We start from the raw sequence: 21,760 nt of genomic DNA, 5'->3' as shown, positions 1-21,760 counted from the left end.
TCGACGAGGTCAGAAAGGCCTGAGTGGAGAGATTGACTAGTGCCAAAAGGCCTTTCCCTCTGAGATTTCTGTTGCATTGTTGTGTTGGCTAGAAATCACTGCCCTTATGTAAGGAGCACCAAGGACTGTGTCATTCAGTGACCGGTTGACACAACTCCCCGTCTGTACACTTGGTCTCACTAGGTTCTCCCCGACTTGAAGCCTTCTCTTCTTGGGTGATTACCTGCATACCTCAGCATGGAAGCACCAGCAACGGTTTTATAAACGGTGATGCCTTGCCTTTTCTGTACCTACACTTGAATTAGGGAAAAGTCACTTCGTCTTTGGCTTCCTGAGATAATAGAAGCAATTGCCAGAAATCAGCTAAGTTTCTCTCAGTGGCTACATTCCTACTTGTGTTTCTCATCTCTACTTACTGCTTCATTCGACAACTTGATTATACTCCCAAGATTTGGATTTTTTTTCTCTTCGGTAGATTCCATGAGTTACGTAGACATGTATTCTCAGTCCTGATTCAGTTTATCCCTAGACTCTGATTCTGTCGCGCCATTCTGTACCAGAGCACTATTCTCTGACATTTTAGTTAGTTACAATATCAATAAATTATTAATTGCCTAAAGTTTCGACTTTCATATTGTGAGCACATGTGTAATCGGGGAGTTACCTTTGCCATTACACCAGAGAAGCTTTGCTGACCAGGATGGCCTCTGAAGTTACCTTGAAAAGGCCAGGATAAGATGAACTCTGTAGATTCCTTCTAGATTTACTGTATTATAGTTCCAGCACTTTCTTTCTGAAGCTGAAGTAATGCATTGGTTTGCTCCTGCCAGCGTGGAAGACCAATTTCATTTGTCTACCCATGAAGATGAATGGATGCAGCAAAAATCCAGAAATGTCTTAGATATATTACTGTACAGCTCATTGACCATTCTATCAATGCTTTACTTGAAAGTGATGGCTATCTGATGTCAACTTCCATTGATAAAGTGATTCCCAAACATTGCTTTCAAGTGTGCTTCCTTCAGAGGTCACAGAAGCACTCCAGTGACCTACAGAGACCTGAAACAGATGAAATTCCAACTAACCATGACCCCGGTGGTTTCAACGTTTATAATATTTTCCTGTAAAGGAAATTATAGAGAGCTCATTGCACATGGTTTGAGGATTTTTCTGCCCAGTAGTTTTAAACCAAGTGATATTAAAAAATATAAATCTCGAAGATACTTGTAAATAATGTAATATTCTTTTATATTTAAAGAAGATGTATACAAACACTTGTGCACATCTAACTAATTATTTAGAGCCCGAATCCCTATTATGTATGCTAACAAGCATGCCACAAAAAATAATTGTGCCAGAACTCCCCATAAGAGTTAAATCTGAAGTGGCTTAAAGCAACATAGTTTTTTATTTGTTTGATCTTCCTTGTCCAAGGAACAGTGTGTGGAACCTCCTTTCTTTAGGAAAAAGTGTGACAGACTAATTTGAAAACAAACGAGCAAAAAAGGCAACAAAGAGAAGCTTTTGAAGGTTGCTGAGACAGTGAGTAGTTGAAAATTGTCCGTTCTGCTGTACATTATTTTCTTTCCCCTCTGCTTTTTTTTTTAATCTCTATTTAATTCCCTTTGGAAAATACTAGTTGGATTCTTCTTGAAAAGCCTTTCCTTAGCCTGCTGAAAGCACACTGAACCATCTAGGAATGTTGTATGCAACTCTGGGAGGATCTACTATTTTCCTTCCACCCTACAAAGTCATGAAAAATGAGATGTTTATTTCTCATCAACCCTAAAGAGGTCCGAGTCTACAGCGAGGCCCAGGGTGTGCCTCAAATTTTAGCTTTTATAAGGATGCCCTCCTGCTAGCTCTGAACAACTAAAAGTTAAGAGAACGTGTTTGTGAGACAAACAGAAGGTGCCTCGTGGTCCTTAAATAATTCCTGACCTTTTCCTGCCATGCCTCCTTAATGACCATCAAATTGTCCTTCAGAAAGTTTAATTGGCTGTTCACTGAAATTGTCCATCAGTAGGCGAAGCATTGCATTTGATAGCATCAGTAGTCCACACTTGGGACATTGGTAGATACTGTATAAAACAAGGCATCACTCTATGCTTATAAGCCTTTTTTGTTCAATATATGAAGTTTATTGTCAAATTGGTTTCCATACAGCACCCAGTGCTCATCCCAAAAGGTGCCCTCCTCAATACCCATCACCCACCATCCCCTCCCTCCCACCCCCCATCAACCCTCAGTTTGTTCTCAGTTTTTAAGAGTCTCTTCTTTATAAGCCTTCTAATCATGCCATGCTCCCATATTTCTCAGTGTTTCGAAGACTGTTCGTAGGTCCTTCATGATCTATCTCTTCATGCCTTCCATAAACCATTTCCTACCTTTCCCAAGATCACATTCTAGCTGTTCCTCATATCCATCTTTTTCCTCTGCCTCTACTTCAGTTTATCAAGTGTTGAGTTCATTGACTATCACAGCAGTTTTCTGTATAGTTTGAACCAGGTAGGACAGAAACATGAAATATTTTGCTTCAAGCTGATGATTGTTTCATCTTTCTTACTGACATCTTGAATAGATCCCATTGCTTTCCCGTTTCTGTGAAATTAAAAAGTTAAAGCCAGTTTCGTTCAGCTTAAAATTTCAATCTCATATTCAGTTTAATGTTCTTCTGCTGTTCCATTTCAAGCTTAAACCCTGGCCTAAGTGATGTGCAGTACAAGGGGAGAGTGATCAGGTTCCTCTCTACATCACCATCACTTTTCCTTACCCCACCTGTGTCCCATTTTTCTCCACTGGCAGAAAGAAAAGTGGCGAAATTCTCCTGGTAGCTAGCGTTTTTGTGGTGTTTTGTATTTTATATAGCAAGGACACAAGCACTGACTTTTTTGGGGTGCAAGTGTAGGTTCTTTAAGAGGTCTTACAATAGTTCCTGCGTCTTCCCAATTCTTTGATGAGAAAAACACGCTTAGTGAAAATATCTTCAAGCCTCTTCATTGTGGAGTACTCTTGCTCCTGAAGCATTGTTTCTGCTAGACCACTCAAATATGACTGCCTTTTTCCATCCCTACTTGATCTATGGAGACTTTTGTTTTGCCACACCAGGGTTTAGGAAGCACAGCTGCCTCCACTCCTCAGTATACCATCATTTCTAATTTATTTTCCTTTATACCTACTTAGGCATAGAAAGCAAATAAAGCATTTAGCTGCATGAGCCGAGTCCAGGTTTGTAATTAGATGCCATCCCAATTTACTCTGGACTCCCAGACTCTATGGGTAATAGACCAGGAGCTTCCTTAACTTGCTTAGGGTAGAGAGGTTGAAGTACCACTTTTTATTCTTCTTTGAGGAGTTGACCATTGATGTCATCACACTGTCTCCCTTGGCCATGGATTCAGGCTACGATTCTCTTCAAAATCTACCTGGAGTGTTGGCGTAATGAGCTTGGTGGAGTAACGAAAGAAGAGCCAGCTTTCCTACCTCTCATGTAAAGTTTTCTGAGATAAAACTTGTTATCTCGATCTCTTAGAGAGGAATTTAGGACTCACTGTTTTCAGTTCAAGACTGTAGCTAAAATTCCAAGATAAGAGAGTCCATTGCATTCATGACCATAATTGATGGAGCTTCAGAGTAGCTCATAAGTTGCATAAGAGTTAGGAGGAAACAGCTAATGGAAATGGGTGAAGGGGCAAGGGCGATACAGGCTTCAAGTTATGGAATAAGTAAGTCCTGGCAATAAAAGATACAGAATAGGCGCTATAGTCACTGGTATTTAATAGCATTGCGTGGTGACAGATGGCAGCTACACTTGTCAAATCACTGTGCTGTATGCCTGAAACTAATGTAACATTGTGTGTCAACTGTAGTTCACTAAAAAGTGCTCTCCAACCCACCAAAAACAATTCAGTCAAATTGAGTACTTTTATGATTTGGTATTTGAGCAAATTACAACCACTCTATTGGTAACAAAGAAACGAAAAGGAAGTAGTTGCATTAATTTACTGGTGTGCTGAACGTGAGACTCCAGAAAATAGAACTTTTTGGTCAAGGACAGTCTGTGTGAAGTCAGGTGAGGTTGTTAAATAATGCAGATCAGTGGCCTCTCTTTGGTCTCCACATTAATTTCTGAAGAGCCGTGGGAGTAGGACTTGTTTTTAGCACATCTCTTTCAGGACTCCCACCTTCTAGCCACTGTCCATGAGAAAAATACTTAAGTCGTTGTTCTGTTTTGTGCAAGGTAGTGGCATTCAAAGTGGGGCAGTTGATGTTCTCCCCCAAGCAGAAGCTTCAAGAATTAGCGGTTGCTTTATTTGCATCAAAATTTGAGAAATAGTTTTCTTTAGTTCATGTACTACTAAAATAACTCAAAGAAATGAGGCCTAATTGAAGAATGGCTATCATATTTCATTACTTAGGGAAAAGAAAATAAAACAATGATGGAAGTGAAAACATTTTATATGTGTGGTTCTAAATGACAAATACTTAGAAACAATAAATCATTGTGTTTTTTTTTACTACAAGATGATCATAAACCATATTGGTTTTTTTTAATAAACCATCTGACATGTCTTCTTTCCCTTTTCTTAGAAATTCTAATGAATACAATTTAAAGAATCCCTAGGTAATTTGTCTGCACAAAGAGCCTGAATGTTTTTTCCCCATAAATTAGAGCAGAATGGGCAAGGATCTGCAATTCTCGAGAAAATCCACAGTCCAGACTTCTGAAAAGCCAAGTGCATCTCAAAATCCCAGCCCACTAAAAAGAATCCCATTTTTTTTGGCATAGGGCCAATGAAAGGGCAAATTTTACATTGTTAAGCCTGGATCTACTGTATATTTTTTTGAAGAAAAAACTGAGAGCTGCTTTTGCCTGGCACATAGTAAGGAACCAAGGAATATTTATTACATAATTGGATAAAAAAAAAAGGTTTGTGCAAGATGCTAAGATATCAAAGTGCATCTTTTGCACAGTCATGTTTTCCTTTCCTCAAGACTTATATCACTCTTGTACCCCTCCACAAGGGGTTCCACAACAAACGGCTTCCTCATGAAAACCTCCTCTGCCCAGTAGGTCCCCCACAATCATACCCAGGCATCAAAAATTATTCCCCAGTTTTCTGCCAAAAAAAAAAAAAAAACAAAAACAAAAACAAAAGCAAATCAGGTAAAACAATAACACACTCATAAAAGAAGAAACAAAATAATGACAAAATCTCTCCCCTTCCCAAACCCATATCCCACAGATCCTGAAAGGAAATTATTTTTGTGGCCTCAAACTAACTCATGCTACAAAATGAATTAAATTTCTTGGGAATTTCTCTTCTAGCAACTTTTTTTGTAATCCATACATATATTTTTTTTAAATTGGTGGAGTATGCAACCAAGAGAATTGCATCAGTATAGGATAGGGAATTTTGGACAAAAACACTTTTCCGGCACTTTTTAATTCCTATCATGTAGATTGTTTTTCTTGTTTCTTTTTTTGGCTAAAAAATGTTTCATCCTTGCATTCTCCTAGATTTTTTTCTCATTTGGTTGTTATCTCCTATCGTGAGAAACTATCTGTAAAATTCACTTCTGCAACATATTATGTGCTTAATAAGCATTTGCTGCCGGCTAGAAAGCTTAACTATAAGGGAAATAAATCTTTATAATTTTCTCAGAAGTTCTTATTTTAATAGGAAAAACACCCATATTCGTAACTTATTTGCAGTCAAGTCAACTTATTTGCAGTTGCAAGTGACTTGCAGTCAAGTCTGTTATTTACTAAATGAAATAAAAATTACTGTGTTGTATAGCAACTTTAATAAGTATATCAGGACATATAGTTCCTTAAATGAGTGATGATTTGTAGAAAGCTATTGGGATAATGTGTGTAATGTGTTTCACTATATTTAAGCCTGCATTCATATTTTAAATACCTTTCTTTATTTTGGTTCAAATTTCCACTTTTTATTGCACTTGAGAAATTTATTCTTCCAGAATGAAAAATGCATTTCTCCAATTTCTTAGCCATGTCATTCTCTGATTTAAGTGTTTGTAGTATTGAAGCACAAAGGTTATTACTTAAAACAGAGTAGGAACGTAAAAAACAATTCACTGTGGAGACAACTTTCCGTTGCCAACAAAAATTAGTCAGCTTTTGATTTTATACTCCAGAAAACTTTGAAGAAATAATAATAATATACTTTCATGTATATTGATTAGTTTAAATACGTTTTCCTTGGATTTTTCTGAAAACCAAAAGAAAATTTTGTTATGTTTTTTTTCTTCAGTACCTAACCATCATTATGATTCACTTTTGTACTTTTATATTTTTGCCGTCGATTTCCAACCTTTCGGTGTGTTTCTAACTCTCCTCATACTTGCTACTTGTGTTCATCTATACGATTCCTCTTACTGCTGAGAGGATTAGCTGAAGACATGATACAACATTTTAAAACAGTAGTTGAGAATACTGCTGGTATTCTGGACCAGCAACAAAAAAATGATTATGGTTCAGATCTTCCTACCAGCTCCAATCAGTGAGACAGCACAGATTGAGTGGCCGGAGGGTCCTAGACAATCCACAGGCCTGGCATCCCATCAGGGTTTGACCAACAAGATGTTTAGAAATAGAAGGCAGCTTATGCCATCATTAGTTCAAAGAATTCTATAAGCTTAGATTGACATCAGGTCTTTCTCTCTCTCAGAAAATCAAAGAATCCATGTAAATCAGTCTCTCTTACTGACTGCCAGGCCAGGCAAACAACCAACCTACCTAAGGTCAACACTTCTGCTATCATCTCTTAGGTCATTTTATTTCTTTCAATCCATAGAACCTCCTGACTAGAAGAGGTTAGATTTCTAAATATAATTTTGGGGCTAGACATGATGTTTAACATTATGCTGTATTATATCCTATTATGTTAAAGCACAGGACAGTAGGTTGTTTTTGCCTTCAGACGGATAAAGGATGAGACTTAAACAATGCCTGAGTAGGCAGTTACTGTGTGCTGTGATTGGAAGCTTTCTCCAGCCACCTGTCACAGTGGTGAAACTTTATCATTAGGGATCCATTTCTCTGCAGAAAGCCTGGCTAGGCTACAGACATTCTCTTGTACAATACAGACAGTTCTGATTATAGCCATGAGCACTGTTAACTGAATTTTGATTTGATGTAACTTCTAGTTGAAGTTTTGACTAAAGAAAGGGGAAACAATATTTGAATTAGACTACAGGGCAAGATCTTGGTCACTGATTTGGATGAAGTATTTTAATAGAAGTAGATTAAAGTTTTCTTTAAATAATGGTGTATTCTGATACTTTTAATTCCAACACACACACACACACACACACACACACACACCAAAACAAAACAAAACAACACAACAAAACTGGAAGAACTTTTCTACAGACAACATTTCTGTCTGGTGGCGACCTGTTCCCCAATTTCTTTTGTAAATCCATTTTTCAACTATTTGAACTCTTCTCTGTTTTCCCTATCAAAAAGCTTTGTTACACCATTCATTCAGTCATGAACAAAAGTATTCGTCTTTTTTTAGGAACTGGTATTGAGCAATGAACAAGGCACCCACAGTCTCTAATCACATTGGTACTTAAAGTCTGAAGTAGAGGCAAAAAAAATTAATGGGAAATTACAATGTTGTGTGATACATGCTGAGCCAGCAATACAGAGTATAACGGAGAGCATAGGGTGTCAGGGACAGCCACCTGGTGGGGGAGATGTCCACATTTCCAAGGTAATAGTTAAAGGATAAAGGTGAATTAGCCAATAAAAAGAAGTTAGGGTGGAGTTGTTTGAGGAAAGAAGAGTAGTATGTTTAGGGCCAAGTATCAAGAGGGACATCGTGCATGTTCAGGAATGAAAAGTAAAATTTCTGTGTAGCTTGAGCACGAAGTAGAAGACACCAGCAGGGACTATGAAGGAACTTTAAAGCCGTATTAAGGAGTATTGCATTGATCCTCAGGAAAATGATTACTCACTAGGGGATTTTAAGCAGAGAACCATGATTGCATTTTAGAAAGAACACACCATAGCTACATTGCAGATGGGTAATGATAGGATAGGATACCAGCGAAGAGCATGTACTGTTTTTGAGGCAAGAGGTGATAATGACCTCAACTAGAGTAATGACAGTGGTGTTGGGGTGGGGCAGGGGGTGGAAGAAAAGGATGGAATCAGAAAGTATTAAGAGGTAGAAGAAAGGTTCGGGAATTGATTGATTAAACACAAAACGGTGAACGGCATGATAAAAGAAGAGGGAATATTCAGAATTAAGCCTAATAAAGGCAATGAATAATTGTAAGTCACTGAAATAGGGAAAAAAGTACAGAGGGAGAGCAAAAACAAGTTGGAGAGGTGAGAAGTAGGTGAGAAGGGGACGCAGAAGATGCCGATATTTGGTCCTGCTGCTGTTTTGGTTGCTGTGGGATGTCCACGTAGAGATGTCAGGTAGGGTATCACATATGCACATGCGGAGATCGAGGGAGAGATCTGGACTGGAGACATAGTGTTGAGAGATGGGAGCGTTAAGAGGGCTCAGTGCAACTAAAGCTGTGGGTGGAATGAGAAAAAAGGAAAGCCAGGGGCAAAATCCTGAAGATTTCCTGTACCGATAGAAATACTGACAATGTCTTCCCACTCCTGCTGCAGTGCAAGACCTTGGTCCAGACCTCTTAGCCTTATTCACAGTTGAGTAACAATGTTTTCCCAGTTGGCCTCCTTAAAGAATAATGGTATCCCTAATACATTTTAAGCTTCAGAGCCAATGTATGTATTCTTTTTTCCTTTACATATTTTTTTTGAAGTATAGTTGACACACAATGTTACATTAGTTTCAGGTGTACAGGGTAGTGATTTGACAAGTCTATATATTAGGCTGTATTCATCAGAAGCAGGGACATTTTTAAAACCCCATTCATGGTGTGTGGGAAGGATAGTTCTCTTGTACCAGGTAATCATGTGTACACATCGTGTTAGAAAGAAAAATACTTGGTATGATGCATAACTTAAGGAATTCTCATTAAATTCCTTGTCCCGTTCCTTACTTTTAGAACTCTTCTTTTAAAGGTGAACAGATCCTTGAAGGGAGACTGTGCAATCTGTTCAGCATTGCTATTTATATTTGGAAAATGTTAAATTATCTTAATCATACCTATAGTAACAATTAAGATTAATTGCGGCTATATTAGGATTACTTATTTGTTCCGCCTCAGCAGTAACACAGATCCAGTTGTGCAAGTTATTTCCATAATCCAAATTGTGAAAAAAAACATGGCGGAAAAATCCCATGGAAAACGGGTACAAGTCATATTTAAAATAAATCCATAACCAGATGATGATGTGAAATTCTCCTTTTGAAAAGGAGCTGATTCTGAACAGATTGTCTGTGTGTCTCACTGGTGGAAGTGGATTATCCATCTTGAATTGGATTGTGATGACGATGACCCTATTCTAAGTAAACCAAATCTCTTGAACTATATAATGAGATCAGGAGGAACATTCGGTCTGAGAACGACAGATTGCAGTGTCCAAGATGCTTTCACTAATGTTTTTTCCACCCTCTTTCCTTGATGTGCATAATTCTGTGGTTTTGTCCTGCGTATATTCCTGATCCTGTAGTTCTGTGTGCTAATTCCTTTTTTTTTTTTTTTTTTTTTCTCATTCTTACTCTTATTTGTGTAAGCAGAGCTGAATGAGTGGCAGGAAGCTGCGGAATCTATCTTACAAAAAGGTGATGGTGGAAGAATCTAGAATCTTCATTTACTTTGCAGCTGGGTTGCAGAAAAACTACCGCGAGTAAAAATTTCACTGATTCATTCTCGCTTATTTTCTTTAGGCTGTGAGGAGGCAAAAGTTGCTTGAACAGAGTATCCAGTCTGCCCAGGAGATCGAAAAATCCTTGCACTTAATTCAGGAGTCCCTCTCATCCATTGACAAGCAGTTGGCAGCTTATATTGCTGACAAAGTGGACGCAGCTCAGATGCCTCAGGAAGCCCAGGCAAGTAGACTGGGAATGAGCTACTGTTATTGGGTGTATTATCTGAACAGGACATTGCTGAATTTCTGAGTTAAAATTTATGCGGCTCATTGTACAGAGGGTTATTTCATTGGCTGATTTGAGTATCTGGAGGCACGGGGAAAAGAGAGCTCTAGGTTAGTACTCTCAGCTTTATCTTTGAAAATATATGGTGGCAGAATTTAAAACAGAGATACTTAAAAGGTAGGGAAATGTCATATGGAAGTCTGCTGTTTCTCAGTATTTTCAGACTAAAGCTAGAGGGAAGCCTTAGGAATGTAAATTGTAAACAAATTAGTTTTAGTGGTACCACTAAAAACGCAGCCTCAAAAAATGCAGTCTCAAATATTTTATTATCAGCTCATCTCTGTTATCTTGGAATCATAATTTATAGGATCTCTATATTCTCCACTTAATGTATTGCAAGTAGTTAACAGCAAAATGTTTGAGATATAAATTTGCATTTAATTACTAATAATCATACCGTATACACTCACATGTACTCACACATCCCACTCTGTTCAATCCGAACTGTCCCAAGCCAGATTTTCTAGAATGAGAGTTAAAACAGTATTGGAAATCAATCTAAGATCCCTTTATACTTTATAAATTTAAGCTATACCTCAATTAACTTTTATCGTGGAAAGCATTTTTTAAAAGCTGCAATTCTATTTTTAAATAACATTTCAACCTATGTAAAGTATGGTAGGTATTATTTATTTCAGTATCTTTGATATTTTCTGATAGTAATGTAGCTGCTTTTCAGATCTTAGGTACATATTATGAACCTAACAGCCAAGGATGACTCAGAGAAGTATGTTATGATATGAGGGGCGTTAGAAGGTTATATACCCATCCCAAAGGCCCTCTTCGCACTAACTGGTGGAGATGCCCGAGTGTTTTCATCTTAAAATGAATTTTTGGATTAACTCTTGGATTTATAGGTCATGGTTACAGTGCAATTACAGTGCACTGAGTCATAGTTAAATTGGTGTCCAGAGCATCATTGTAGCATGGGACACTTTACCATATTGTCAAACAGTAGCACAGTAGCATGGGACACTTTACCATATTGTCAAATTCTGACCAAAGAAGTCCCTGAGAACACAGGGCAGAGTACAGGTGGTTTCGATAGAGTTACCAAGCCCAGGGCAGAGGGGTTCCTCGTTGCAACAGGGGATGAAGAAGATGTGGTTTGGGGGAATCCTGTTGGCAGAATCCTCGTGAGTCACATAGAAAATTTTATAGGCAGGCTTTAGAAAAATGCATGTCAGGAATGACATAAATGACTGAGTTGGGAAGGACTACATGATTATAAACTAAAAGCAGAATAGAATCGATTCTTCTTTTAATTTAGTGTCACAAACTTGGAGGAATGTTTGATTAAAGACTGTTCATAAATTTCTGAATATAATTAAGGGAAATTTTGAACGGTATAAATAATAAATATTAAAAGTGAACATTTGTACTATAAAATATATAGTTTTTTAACGCTTACAGAATGGAAGTATGAGTAGCAAATTTGAAACAAGCAATAGCTGTTATTGTTTTAGAAACAAATGGGAGCTTTTAGGAAAAAAAAAAAAAAAACAGCTCGTTTCATTGAAAAGGCTGTGGATCCTGAGTATTCTAACTTAGATATAAATCCAGGATTCCATAAACATGAATATAACATACTAGTTTTTAATACCCTAATAGAAAGTGTTTGGTTTTCTCCACTAAAAAAGCTGTAGTAAAAATGTTTTTAATTATCACAGTTTGAAGTACTTGGAAATAACAGCACACATGTCAACTAAGAAATTTCAAATCTACTTGAGAAAAGGGATTTTAGAGCACTAACAAGCTCAAATCCGTTTTCCATGAATTTCTGGTTGCACGGGCGTTTTCAAGATAATTCTCGACTTTGAATTCCGCCACTGGTAATATATAATATTGGAAAATGCAAGCCTCCTGAAAGCTATTGAAACATTCTTCTCCAAGATATTCTTTTAAGATGACAGCTAGTGAATTGTTTTCTGGAACAGAGTTATCAGGTACTCAGATTTACTTCAAGGATTGCATTTCCTGAAGCTTGATTTGAAACTCTCTTCAAAGAAACAAGTAGAAAGTAAAGAGGTTGTCTGTGAAGTAAGAACATAAGCAGAGTTTGTCAGACAAAGAAGCCACTAAGAATGCCACCAAAATGACATTTTTTTTTGAGTGTATATCATGGGGGCTAATTTTAATGGTTTCTATTAATGCAAAACAATTTGTCTCTTTAAATTTTCATCAGACTTCATTGCTAATTAAAAGATTCCGTCAGGGGTGGGGGGCACCTGGGTGGCTCAGTCAGTTAAGCATCCGACTTCAGCCCAGGTCATAATCTTGCAGTTCGTGGGTTCGAGCCCTGCATGAGGCTCTGTACTGCCAGGTCAGAGCCTGGATCCTGCTTTGGATTCTGTGTCTCCCTCTCTCTCTCTGCCCTTGCTGGTGCTCTCTCTCTTTCTCTCTCAAAAATAAATAAACATTGAAAAATTTAAAAAAAAATAAAAGATTCAGTGGACTTAGCTTTCCCATTTCAGGAATCAGTACTTGTTTGAGTATATCACTGAGAAGCCAGACAAAAGGAAGAGCATTACCGTATTTAGTCATCTTAAATAATGTGCTCTGATTTCCTGTCACACACTGGCCACTTAGATTTGTGGATGTCTGACTCCACCGTGTGGTGCAGTGATAGTTTTGCTATCAAATTTAAATCTGTTCTTCAAGCCTTCTTTTTCTGCCTTTTAAGATTAAGATTCTCAGGTATAACAAATTCCTGGTATTAAGGACATCCATGCAATGTGTATACTTTGTAACTCTTCATATATACTCTTACTATTTATAAAGGTAGATATAGATCAGAATAGGTCCTTGCATTCCATTTGCATTTGTAACTATAAGGCAGAAATGAGCCCCCCCGCCCTGCCTCAGCGTGTTCATTGATCAGTTATCTGTCATGATTATAGAATTGAGCCTTCTGATTCTAAAGCTGATTAAAAATATATACTGTTTTATTTACTGGCATGAGCTCACATGAGTAAAGCTTAACCATTTAGACAATAAGACTACATACTGCAAGGATATCGGAGCTTACAGTGACCTGAGCATTTCTTTTCAGACAATCACACATAAACACACCAAAATCTTGAATAGTTTGACCACAGCATCAAAGCCCCAATGCCAGGCCATTTCAAGAGAGATCTTTATTCAAGTACAAAATTAAGGTGACATCTTATGGATTCAAATAGAATAAAGCAAATGGGGAGCGCTCTTCTAGATACACAAGTTTATCTTCTAGATACATAAATCAGAAACTTAAAGAACTATTTCAAAAATAGTATGATTAAAATATAAAAACCACGGAGAATTTCCTCAAAACAGCTTTGTAATTTTGCAGAATAAAATCATTAAATTATCTAACTGCAAAGAAACACATACCACGAATATAGTTATTTGCTCCTTAATTTTCCTGCAGAACTTACCAAAACATGGACGTTTAGTTTTAGCACCTAAGATCTGGAAGAAAAATCGAAGTTCCCAGGGGGTGCCCTCGGCCAATCATGTCAGAATTTCTGTGTGGACTCAGTCATGAGAATTATTGGAAATTCTCCAGGGTATTTTCACATGTAGCAAAGGTTGAGAACAGCTTTGGAGAGTTCATTCTTGGTAATGGCTGAGTTGCCCCACAGTCTTTTCTTCACATCACATGTCTGAGTACTCCTTGTCGTTCACATGTATGGCATTGTCAGGATTTCAATGGGAGGGAGTTGGGGTGACTTTCTTCAATTTTGATTGTGCCCTTACTCTTTTGGTAATGGGATGAAAGTAGAAAACACAGCTGAGAATTCCTGCAGAAATGAATTAATTCAGACGAATAGAATTTTCAACAAGGATGTTTGAAAATGAATTTGACGTGGTTTTCTTGCTTTCTTACCCGCTCCCCCTAATTCTGCATATGTTAATGTGCCAATTAGCTTGGATGTGCCTCTAAATTATTGTAGGAGCCATGATAGTCCTGTCTAAATAACCACTTTAATATCTGTAATTTGTAAACTTACGAAGACATTTCAGTCAGCATTTTTTTCTTTCCTATTCCAGTAATTTCATTATCTTGATGCTGCAGTACCTGCGAAAAATCCACCATTGGTAGCTGTTGAAATGCTCTATATCGTTAAGTGTTGATGATGTGCACTTGAGAGAGAATATTACGGTATCACTAAGATTACCACAAGAAGCAGTGGGGCTGCTTAGCAGTGCATGAGTAGAGAGAAAAAAATTTAAAGCAGTTGAGGAAGCAAGTTATCATCAAAGGAGAGGACCTCATAATCACCATAGAAAAGCGCTCCTATATTTCACTTGTCATGATAGGACTTTTGAGTATTCCAGGTTCACTGTAGACCAGATTTCTTCATTCCGTCTCTTGTTCTATCCCATCAACAATGTGGCTAAAACTTAGCATCGACAAATACAAAAGAAGGATCTTCTTTTGAGCACTGGGTGTTGTATGGAAACCAATTTGACAATAAATTCAATATTAAAAAAAAACCCGAAAGAATATGTCAAAAGGAAAAAAAAAAGAAAGCTGCGAATTTAAGCTGACTGCATTAGGTGCACATCAAAATAATTCCTAAGTGAGGTCTTCCTGTGTTTACTGAAACTAAATCTTATAACTCAGTTTAAATATGTTTGACCATATTTAAATGTCAGCATCCCAAACTATCAAAATCAATGGCTTAAAAAATAAAGATCTAAGTACGGATTTTGGTCTATCAGGTTAAGCTTATGATTTCATTCTAGAACAAAAAAGACTTTTACAATGTAAATAAGCACATTTGCGTGCCAAACGACTCACAACAGTTTAACTCTGCAGCCTACTTCCCTGATTTATGGATTAGACCGTCTAAATCCTCACAGCAGAATTCATTCCGGATTTATGTGATGATGAAGTAATTTAACCATAGAAGAAGAATATGCAGATGTATTACAGACATTTGGGTTCCAATGGTAAACCCCACATAGGCATAGCAGAAATAGTTTCTTTTCACCAAGCAGTAGAAATATGATGGCACACACAACACAATTAATTTCGAACGTGCTCTAACATTGCACTGCTCCCTATGCGTGTTACTGTATAGACCTGATGATTCCCCCATTTAGAATGACTGTTATTATTTTGATATATTTAACAGTGTGGGAAATAATTGCAAGCAAGAGTTGCAGAGGGTGCACCAGATTAGAAAGTTGCTACCTTTGGGGCGCCTAGGTGGCATAGTCAGTTGAGCCTCCGACTTCAGCTCAGGTCATGATCTCACAGTTTGTGAGTTTGAGCCCCGCATCGGGCTCTGTGCTGACAGCACAGAGCCTGGAGCCTGCTTCAGATTCTGTCTCCCTGTCTCTCTGCCCCTCCCCTACCCATGCTCTGTCTGCCTCTCTCTCTCTCTCTCTCTCTCTCTCTCTCAAAAAAAAAAAAAAACAAAAAACAAACAAAAAACAAAAAGCAAAAAACGCTAAAATAAATAAATAAATAAAAGAAACGTGCTACCCATCATTGACTGTACTTGGAAAAATTACATGGTATCATGTCCTCACAGGATGTATAGTGGTAAAGAAATGGACATCTTTCATATTATAAACTCAAAAGTATACATCTTAAGTCTGCAGTTAAATTACAGCATCCTGTTGTGAAAATCTACACATTCTAAACACAAAGGTGAAGGGAGCTGCATCTGGCTATGGTCGCAGTGGAGATTCTTGCAGTACTCAGAATATTTTAAGGCAATTTAGATTCAACCATTTTTTCTTTTTTTTTCTTATACAAATAGATATTTATTCCAAAACTAACCTACAGAGAAGTTATAAACCTGAAATGCACACCAAGATAACACTTGGCTTTGTATACACACCCAAGGTTTTATTTTCTTTGTGGCATTTATGACCGTCTGAAACTCCTTGTTTATTTTTTAATTAGTTTCATTGTTGTTTTCCCTGTCAACCTCAATTCACTACCTACCAAAGGTCAGCTTATAAGAGATCAGGACTACCTAGCAGGTCCTCAATAAATATTTGGTGAATTTATTCAATTCCTGAAAGTTGTACCACATTTAGTCACTAAATATGTGCCAGATAAATGTGCCAAGAACTGTTTTTTTTTTTTAAAAAAAAAAAAAAAAAAAAAAAAGGAGACAAGCCTAAAATGGATTTTGCCATCTTGCCGTAAGATAGCAGAAAAGAAAGATGAAAATCAAAGAATTGGTGACCAGACATGTTTACTATAATCCTCAAGAACCATTTTTAAAATGGGACTTAGTAGGTATCCTCATAACATCTTGTCACAGTGTTTTATAATTCTGCCAAGGTTTGGAACTTTGGAACAGTTTGAAAATATTTTAAGTAGTACTGAATACCATTTTTCACGTGAGAAGGAACGATTAGCGGAAAGTACATAGCCCAGCCTTTCCATGTACTAGTCCAGTCCTTTAAAGGACTGTACCATGTGAATGGCGACTGTTTTCAAAGCATCTGCATTGTGTTATTTTATGATTACAATATTTTAATGAGGTAGATAAGTCAAATATTTAGGTTTAAGGGAATATTTGAACAGGCATGATGATTGATCGAAGCTGGGGATGGGGATGGGGATAAGGAGTTGTTGAAAATGGACACATGGGATCATTTGAGGGAGCTATAGAAATCTACAAATCAAATGGTGGCAGTGGTTTCAAAACTGTAAATTTAAAATATGCTGACTTTTGCATTTGTTGAATTCTGTGGTACATAAACTGTACCTCAATGAAGTTGACTTTATTTATTTTTATTTTTTGGGGCGCCTGGGTGGCTCGGTCGGTTAAGCGGCCGACTTCGGCTCAGGTCATGATCTCACGGTCCGTGAGTTCAAGCCCCGCGTCGGGCTCTGTGCTGACAGCTCAGAGCCTGGAGCCTGTTTCAGATTCTGTGTCTCCCTCTCTCTCTGCCCCTCCCCTGTTCATGCTCTGTCTATCTCTGTCTCAAAAATAAATATACGTTAAAAAAAATTTTTTTAACGTATATTTATTTTGAGAGAGAGAGCAGGGGAGGGGCAGAGAAAGAGGGAGGGAGGGAGAATCCCAAGCAGGCTCTGCACGGCCAGGGCTTCGTGCAGGACTCAAACTCATGGACACAGTGCTTGCAATCATGAAGTGTGACATCATTACCTGAGTCAAAATCAAGAGTTGTACACTTATCCAACTGAGCCACCCTGGCACCCCAATAAAGTTGATTTTAAAAGAGACTGTTTAATAGACAATATTGCAAATAGCATATTTAAAAAAAAAAAACAAGTTCAGTTTACTGTCAACTTTCTTTTCAAGTGTATTTATTGATAGAGAGACAGACAGACCGACAGACAGACAGGCAGACAGACGGAGCGGGGTAGTGACACACAGGGAAACAGAGAATCCCCAGCAGGCTCCCATGCTGTCAGCACAGAGCCCAATGAGGGGCTCAAAGGAACAATGAGATCATGACCTGAGCCAAAATCAAGAGTTTGATGTTCAACTGACTGAGCCACCCCTCAACTTTTTTAATCCATTGTTTTCACGCATAGTAAAGGATTAAATGTGAGGAATTTTGTGAAGTAACCTGGAATTGACTTAAAGGGTGGATATTTATTTATTCTTGATCATCCTTGTGTCCACTATAAGATTTTACATAGTAGTATTATAATGTTTCAGTTGTTCATAGGCAGATACATTTAATGGATGTCATTTCTAAAGCATTTTCACTGAAGCTGGGACTTTAGCTCAGATCTCCTTCCTTTACTTTGATAATTAGTTTTCTATCAGGCAAAGACATATAGCCACTATACTTCCCCAAATTTCTATGTAGTATTTCAGATTTCCCCCAAAGTTTTGTTTCTTCACTTCCCTAATTTGAAAAGTAACCATAATTGCTTGAAAATGTATATTTATAACGGACTGTTCTATTGCCATTGCCATTATTATAACTATGAACAGCATTATTTCTCAGATGTATTGTAAGGAATGATCACTCCACGAGTATTCAAGTTTTGGGTTTTAAAAGGTTCTCACATTTACTTAGAAAAATTTGCATGTTGTTTTTCTCTTCCAGAGATTTGTGGTCGACCTTTTATATTTGAAAAGCTTAAGCAAAATTTGACAAACACAGAAACCTGCTTTTCCAGAAATTTGTTACTATGCCACATGACTCCTATGTCAAGCAAAATGTTTTGAACCCATTCAAATGGAGTGTTCTCTTCATACCACTCCTTTCCCCTTCCTATCAGAGTAGTAGGAGGGGGTGGAAGAAAATGGTTGTCAGCCATTTTCTTAAATTTCTTAACATAGAGCTCCACAAAGTACTTACAATTGAACTAAGTTAATAGCTAAATTTATCTCAGTGATATTAAAATGTTTGCCATTACTGGAGTGCCTGGGTGGCTCAGTTGTTTGAGTGTCCGACTTTGGCTCAGGTCATGAGCTTACGGTTCGTGGGTTCAAGCCCCGCGTCGGGCTCTGTGCTGACAGCTCAGAGCCTGGAGCCTGCTTCCGATTCTGTGTCTCCCTCTCTCTCTGCCCCTCCCTGTCTCTCTCTGTCTCAAAAATAAACATTAAAAAAATAAAATGTTTGCCTATTCTGTTTCTCCCTCTCTCTCTGCCCCTCCCCCACTCATACCCTGTCTCTTTCTGTCTCAAAAATAAACATGAAAAAAATAAAAATAAATGTTTGCCATTATGGCATAAGTGTGCACACACACATTAGGTATGTGTGTATATACACAATTACATTTATGTATATATTTAACTTAACAAATATGTATTGAGGGTCCCACCATGCCACGCAGACCTGAAAAGAGCCTCTAATTAAGTTGTTGGAGTGTAACAAGCTCTTTGGCCTGCTGCATATTTCTGAGAAAAGTCAAAACTGCGCCATCTGACAAAATTTGTAGGTAACACGCTTTCTAACTCGTCTAATGAATTGACAGGATCTTTTTGCAAGCAGTACTAAAAAGCTGTGTGAATTTCTTCTTTCCTTTGTACTTGACTGAAATACTGTATAGTACAGTCTAAAACTTTTCAAAATAATTTTCCCACTACCATAATTAGTGCACTTTTTCCCTTGCTCCCTACTGTTTTGAAAGTACAACTAATCCAAGCTCTTTTAGTACATTTTTTTTCCTTTAATTTTGTGAGTCTGTATTAGATGTGGCTATTTCCCCTTCTCAAGGGTGCAATTTCGGAATTGTGATTTGTTTTAAAATTACTAATCTAATGGTGTTAACATTTCTCCATTAATCATCTCAACATGACATCTTCTAATCTTTTTCTTTCCAAAATATTTTAGTATTTTCTCTGGGATCATTTTCTTTATTTGACATCACAAAAGCTCCAGTAATCATTTGATAGAAAAATTTCCTTTATTCCATTAAATGCTTTAGACAGCTGCAGCTTAATTTCGCTTGCCATTTTCTGTCATTATTTTGATATATGAGAATGGTCTGATGAGGTAAATCATGGGAAAAAGCCCTGCTCTCTTCTCAGTTAATGGTAAAGTGCTATACTGGAAATGTCTTTAAAGTTTGATTAGTTTTTAGTTGTACAATTTACCCTTTCCCTTCTTTAGTGAAACATTGGTTATTTCTATTTGCATTGTTGTTTTCTACTTTCACTGTATAGGGCTAGTTATAAGCATAATGGCACGATTACCACATGTCTGTTTTTGGTAATGGCATGATGTCATAATTTGCTTTATATTACTTCACCTTATGAAAAGGAAAAATCCAGCCATCCTGAAAGTTATTGGCCCGAGAAATCCTATTAGGCCGTACAAGGGTGTTCTAAAACAGTATCCTGATTTGCTACTTCACTTCCTTTTATTTTTGTGGAGAATTACTGAGTTTATATAAAGCCAAGCTGATGAATTCACAACATCAGTTTGGTTGTTTTCTTCAGTTTTCATCCATATCCTGGTAGATGTCGATCTTACGTGAAAATAGAACTCAAATTATACAGCTTTTAAATCTTGAGCAGATCTTACACATCTGGGAGCCAAGTATGGAAATCATTTTCCTTGGCATTAAATTTTCCATTTTCAGTGTTTGCTTCTATAGTATTGTTTTTTCATTGTCTGATCATAATGTCAGGAAAGATGATGTAGTATTTGTCTTTTTTATTGGAAGGGAGAGGCAAACCATAAAGCAGTCTCTTAACTGTAGAGAACAAACTGCAGTTTGCCGGAGGGGAGGTGGGTGGGGGGATAGGTTAAATAGGTGCTGGGGATTATGGAGGGCACTTGTGATGAACAGTGGTGTTATGGAAGTGACGAATCACTGAATTCTCCTCCTGATACCAATATTACACTGTAAGTTAACTAGCTGGAATTTATTTATTTATTTGTTTATTTATTAAAAAAATTTTTTTCTTGAGAGGGAGAGAGAGAGAGCGTGAGTGAGGGAGGGACAGAGAGAGGGGGAGACGGAGGATCTGAAGCAGGCTCTGTGCTGACAGCAGAGAGCCCGTTGCGGGGGTTCGAACTTACAAACTGAACGGTGAGATCATGACCCAAGCTGAAGTTGGACCCTTAACCAACTAAGCCACCCAGGTGCCCCGAACTAACTGGAATTCAAATAAAAACTTGAAATATGAAAAAATTAAAATAAAAGATTGATTGATAGAAAAATAAAAGAGTTTTTAAATAGGACATTGTCCAGTCTGCCTGGAAGTTTCCATAATAAGCTGTTATTTAAACAAATCATGTATCTATTTCGCAATAAACTTGCCCTAAAGTGGTAAGCAGTTTTTAATTACGTGGTTCCAGAATACTAATCCGATGAGGTTAAATAAAGGAGGTAGTGAATGATATCCAAAGTACAAATAAAAATGAATTACCACTTGAAAGTAAGAATTGTGGATTTAATTTGTAAAGGTGCTAGCTCACTACATAAAAGTGTGATGCATGTTATGCCATCTTCCCTAAGTAGAATTGATTGGAAATATATATCCATTCTTATCTTATAATTTTAGTAATGAATTGAATTGTTGTTATTGAATATATTCACTAAATATATTAGGTAGCTTTCCCCAAAGCTACTTGTGTGATACTGTCTGACAACAAAAGCAAAAGGATAATTTCAGGATAATTTCAGCAAAGAACTGTATTCCTTATGGTACCGCAGTGTTTGTTAATATACGAAATATTCTGAGATATTCTATGGTACAGACAAATGTTTATCCTTAATTTCCAAAACATATTTACTCACTGGGGTTTTTTCATGCATTACCCACTTAATCGATAAAGAAATTTTGATCTCTCATCCTATTAGAACAATACTTATAGATGGGAGAATTTTTCTAGAAAGAATTTTACCTATAAATTATAATAAAATCTCAGTTTCTCAGTTTTAATGATTTTAATGGTGGTGATCTTTCTTTTTTTTTTTTTATTTTTTTTTTATTTTTTTTATTTTTTATTTTTTTTTATTATTTTTTATGGTGATCTTTCTAAGAATACAGAAATTCAGCTTCTCAACTCTCTAAAAGCTTGTCATAAATATGAATATTCCAAAAATCTGTGCAATGCTTTGCCTTGGGTTCTCAATTGTCAAACTTTGCTGACATGTTACTTGTTCCTTCACATACCCTGGTGACAAATAAAGCTTACGTTTTGGGTTGTGTTTCTGTAAGTCACTGTTGTTCCTATAGTTTATGAGTCCTGACAAC

The 21,760-nt window shown here is 37.2% G+C and overlaps 1 protein-coding gene across 1 annotated transcript in view; it reads left to right on the top strand.

The window, feature by feature from the left end:
* Positions 1–21,760, top strand: part of DMD (dystrophin) — a 1,998,908-nt gene that overhangs the window by 756,711 nt on the left and 1,220,437 nt on the right. The window contains exon 30 of the mRNA XM_049644567.1: positions 9,846–10,007. Coding sequence (XP_049500524.1) covers positions 9,846–10,007 — 162 coding nt within the window. The remainder of the gene's footprint in view (positions 1–9,845; positions 10,008–21,760) is intronic.

The sequence above is a fragment of the Panthera uncia genome, chromosome X, assembly GCF_023721935.1.
Source record: "Panthera uncia isolate 11264 chromosome X, Puncia_PCG_1.0, whole genome shotgun sequence".
In the NCBI taxonomy this organism is placed as follows: domain Eukaryota; kingdom Metazoa; phylum Chordata; class Mammalia; order Carnivora; family Felidae; genus Panthera; species Panthera uncia.
Note: the sequence above shows the minus strand (reverse complement) of the source record. Positions and strands in the feature narration are given on the sequence as shown.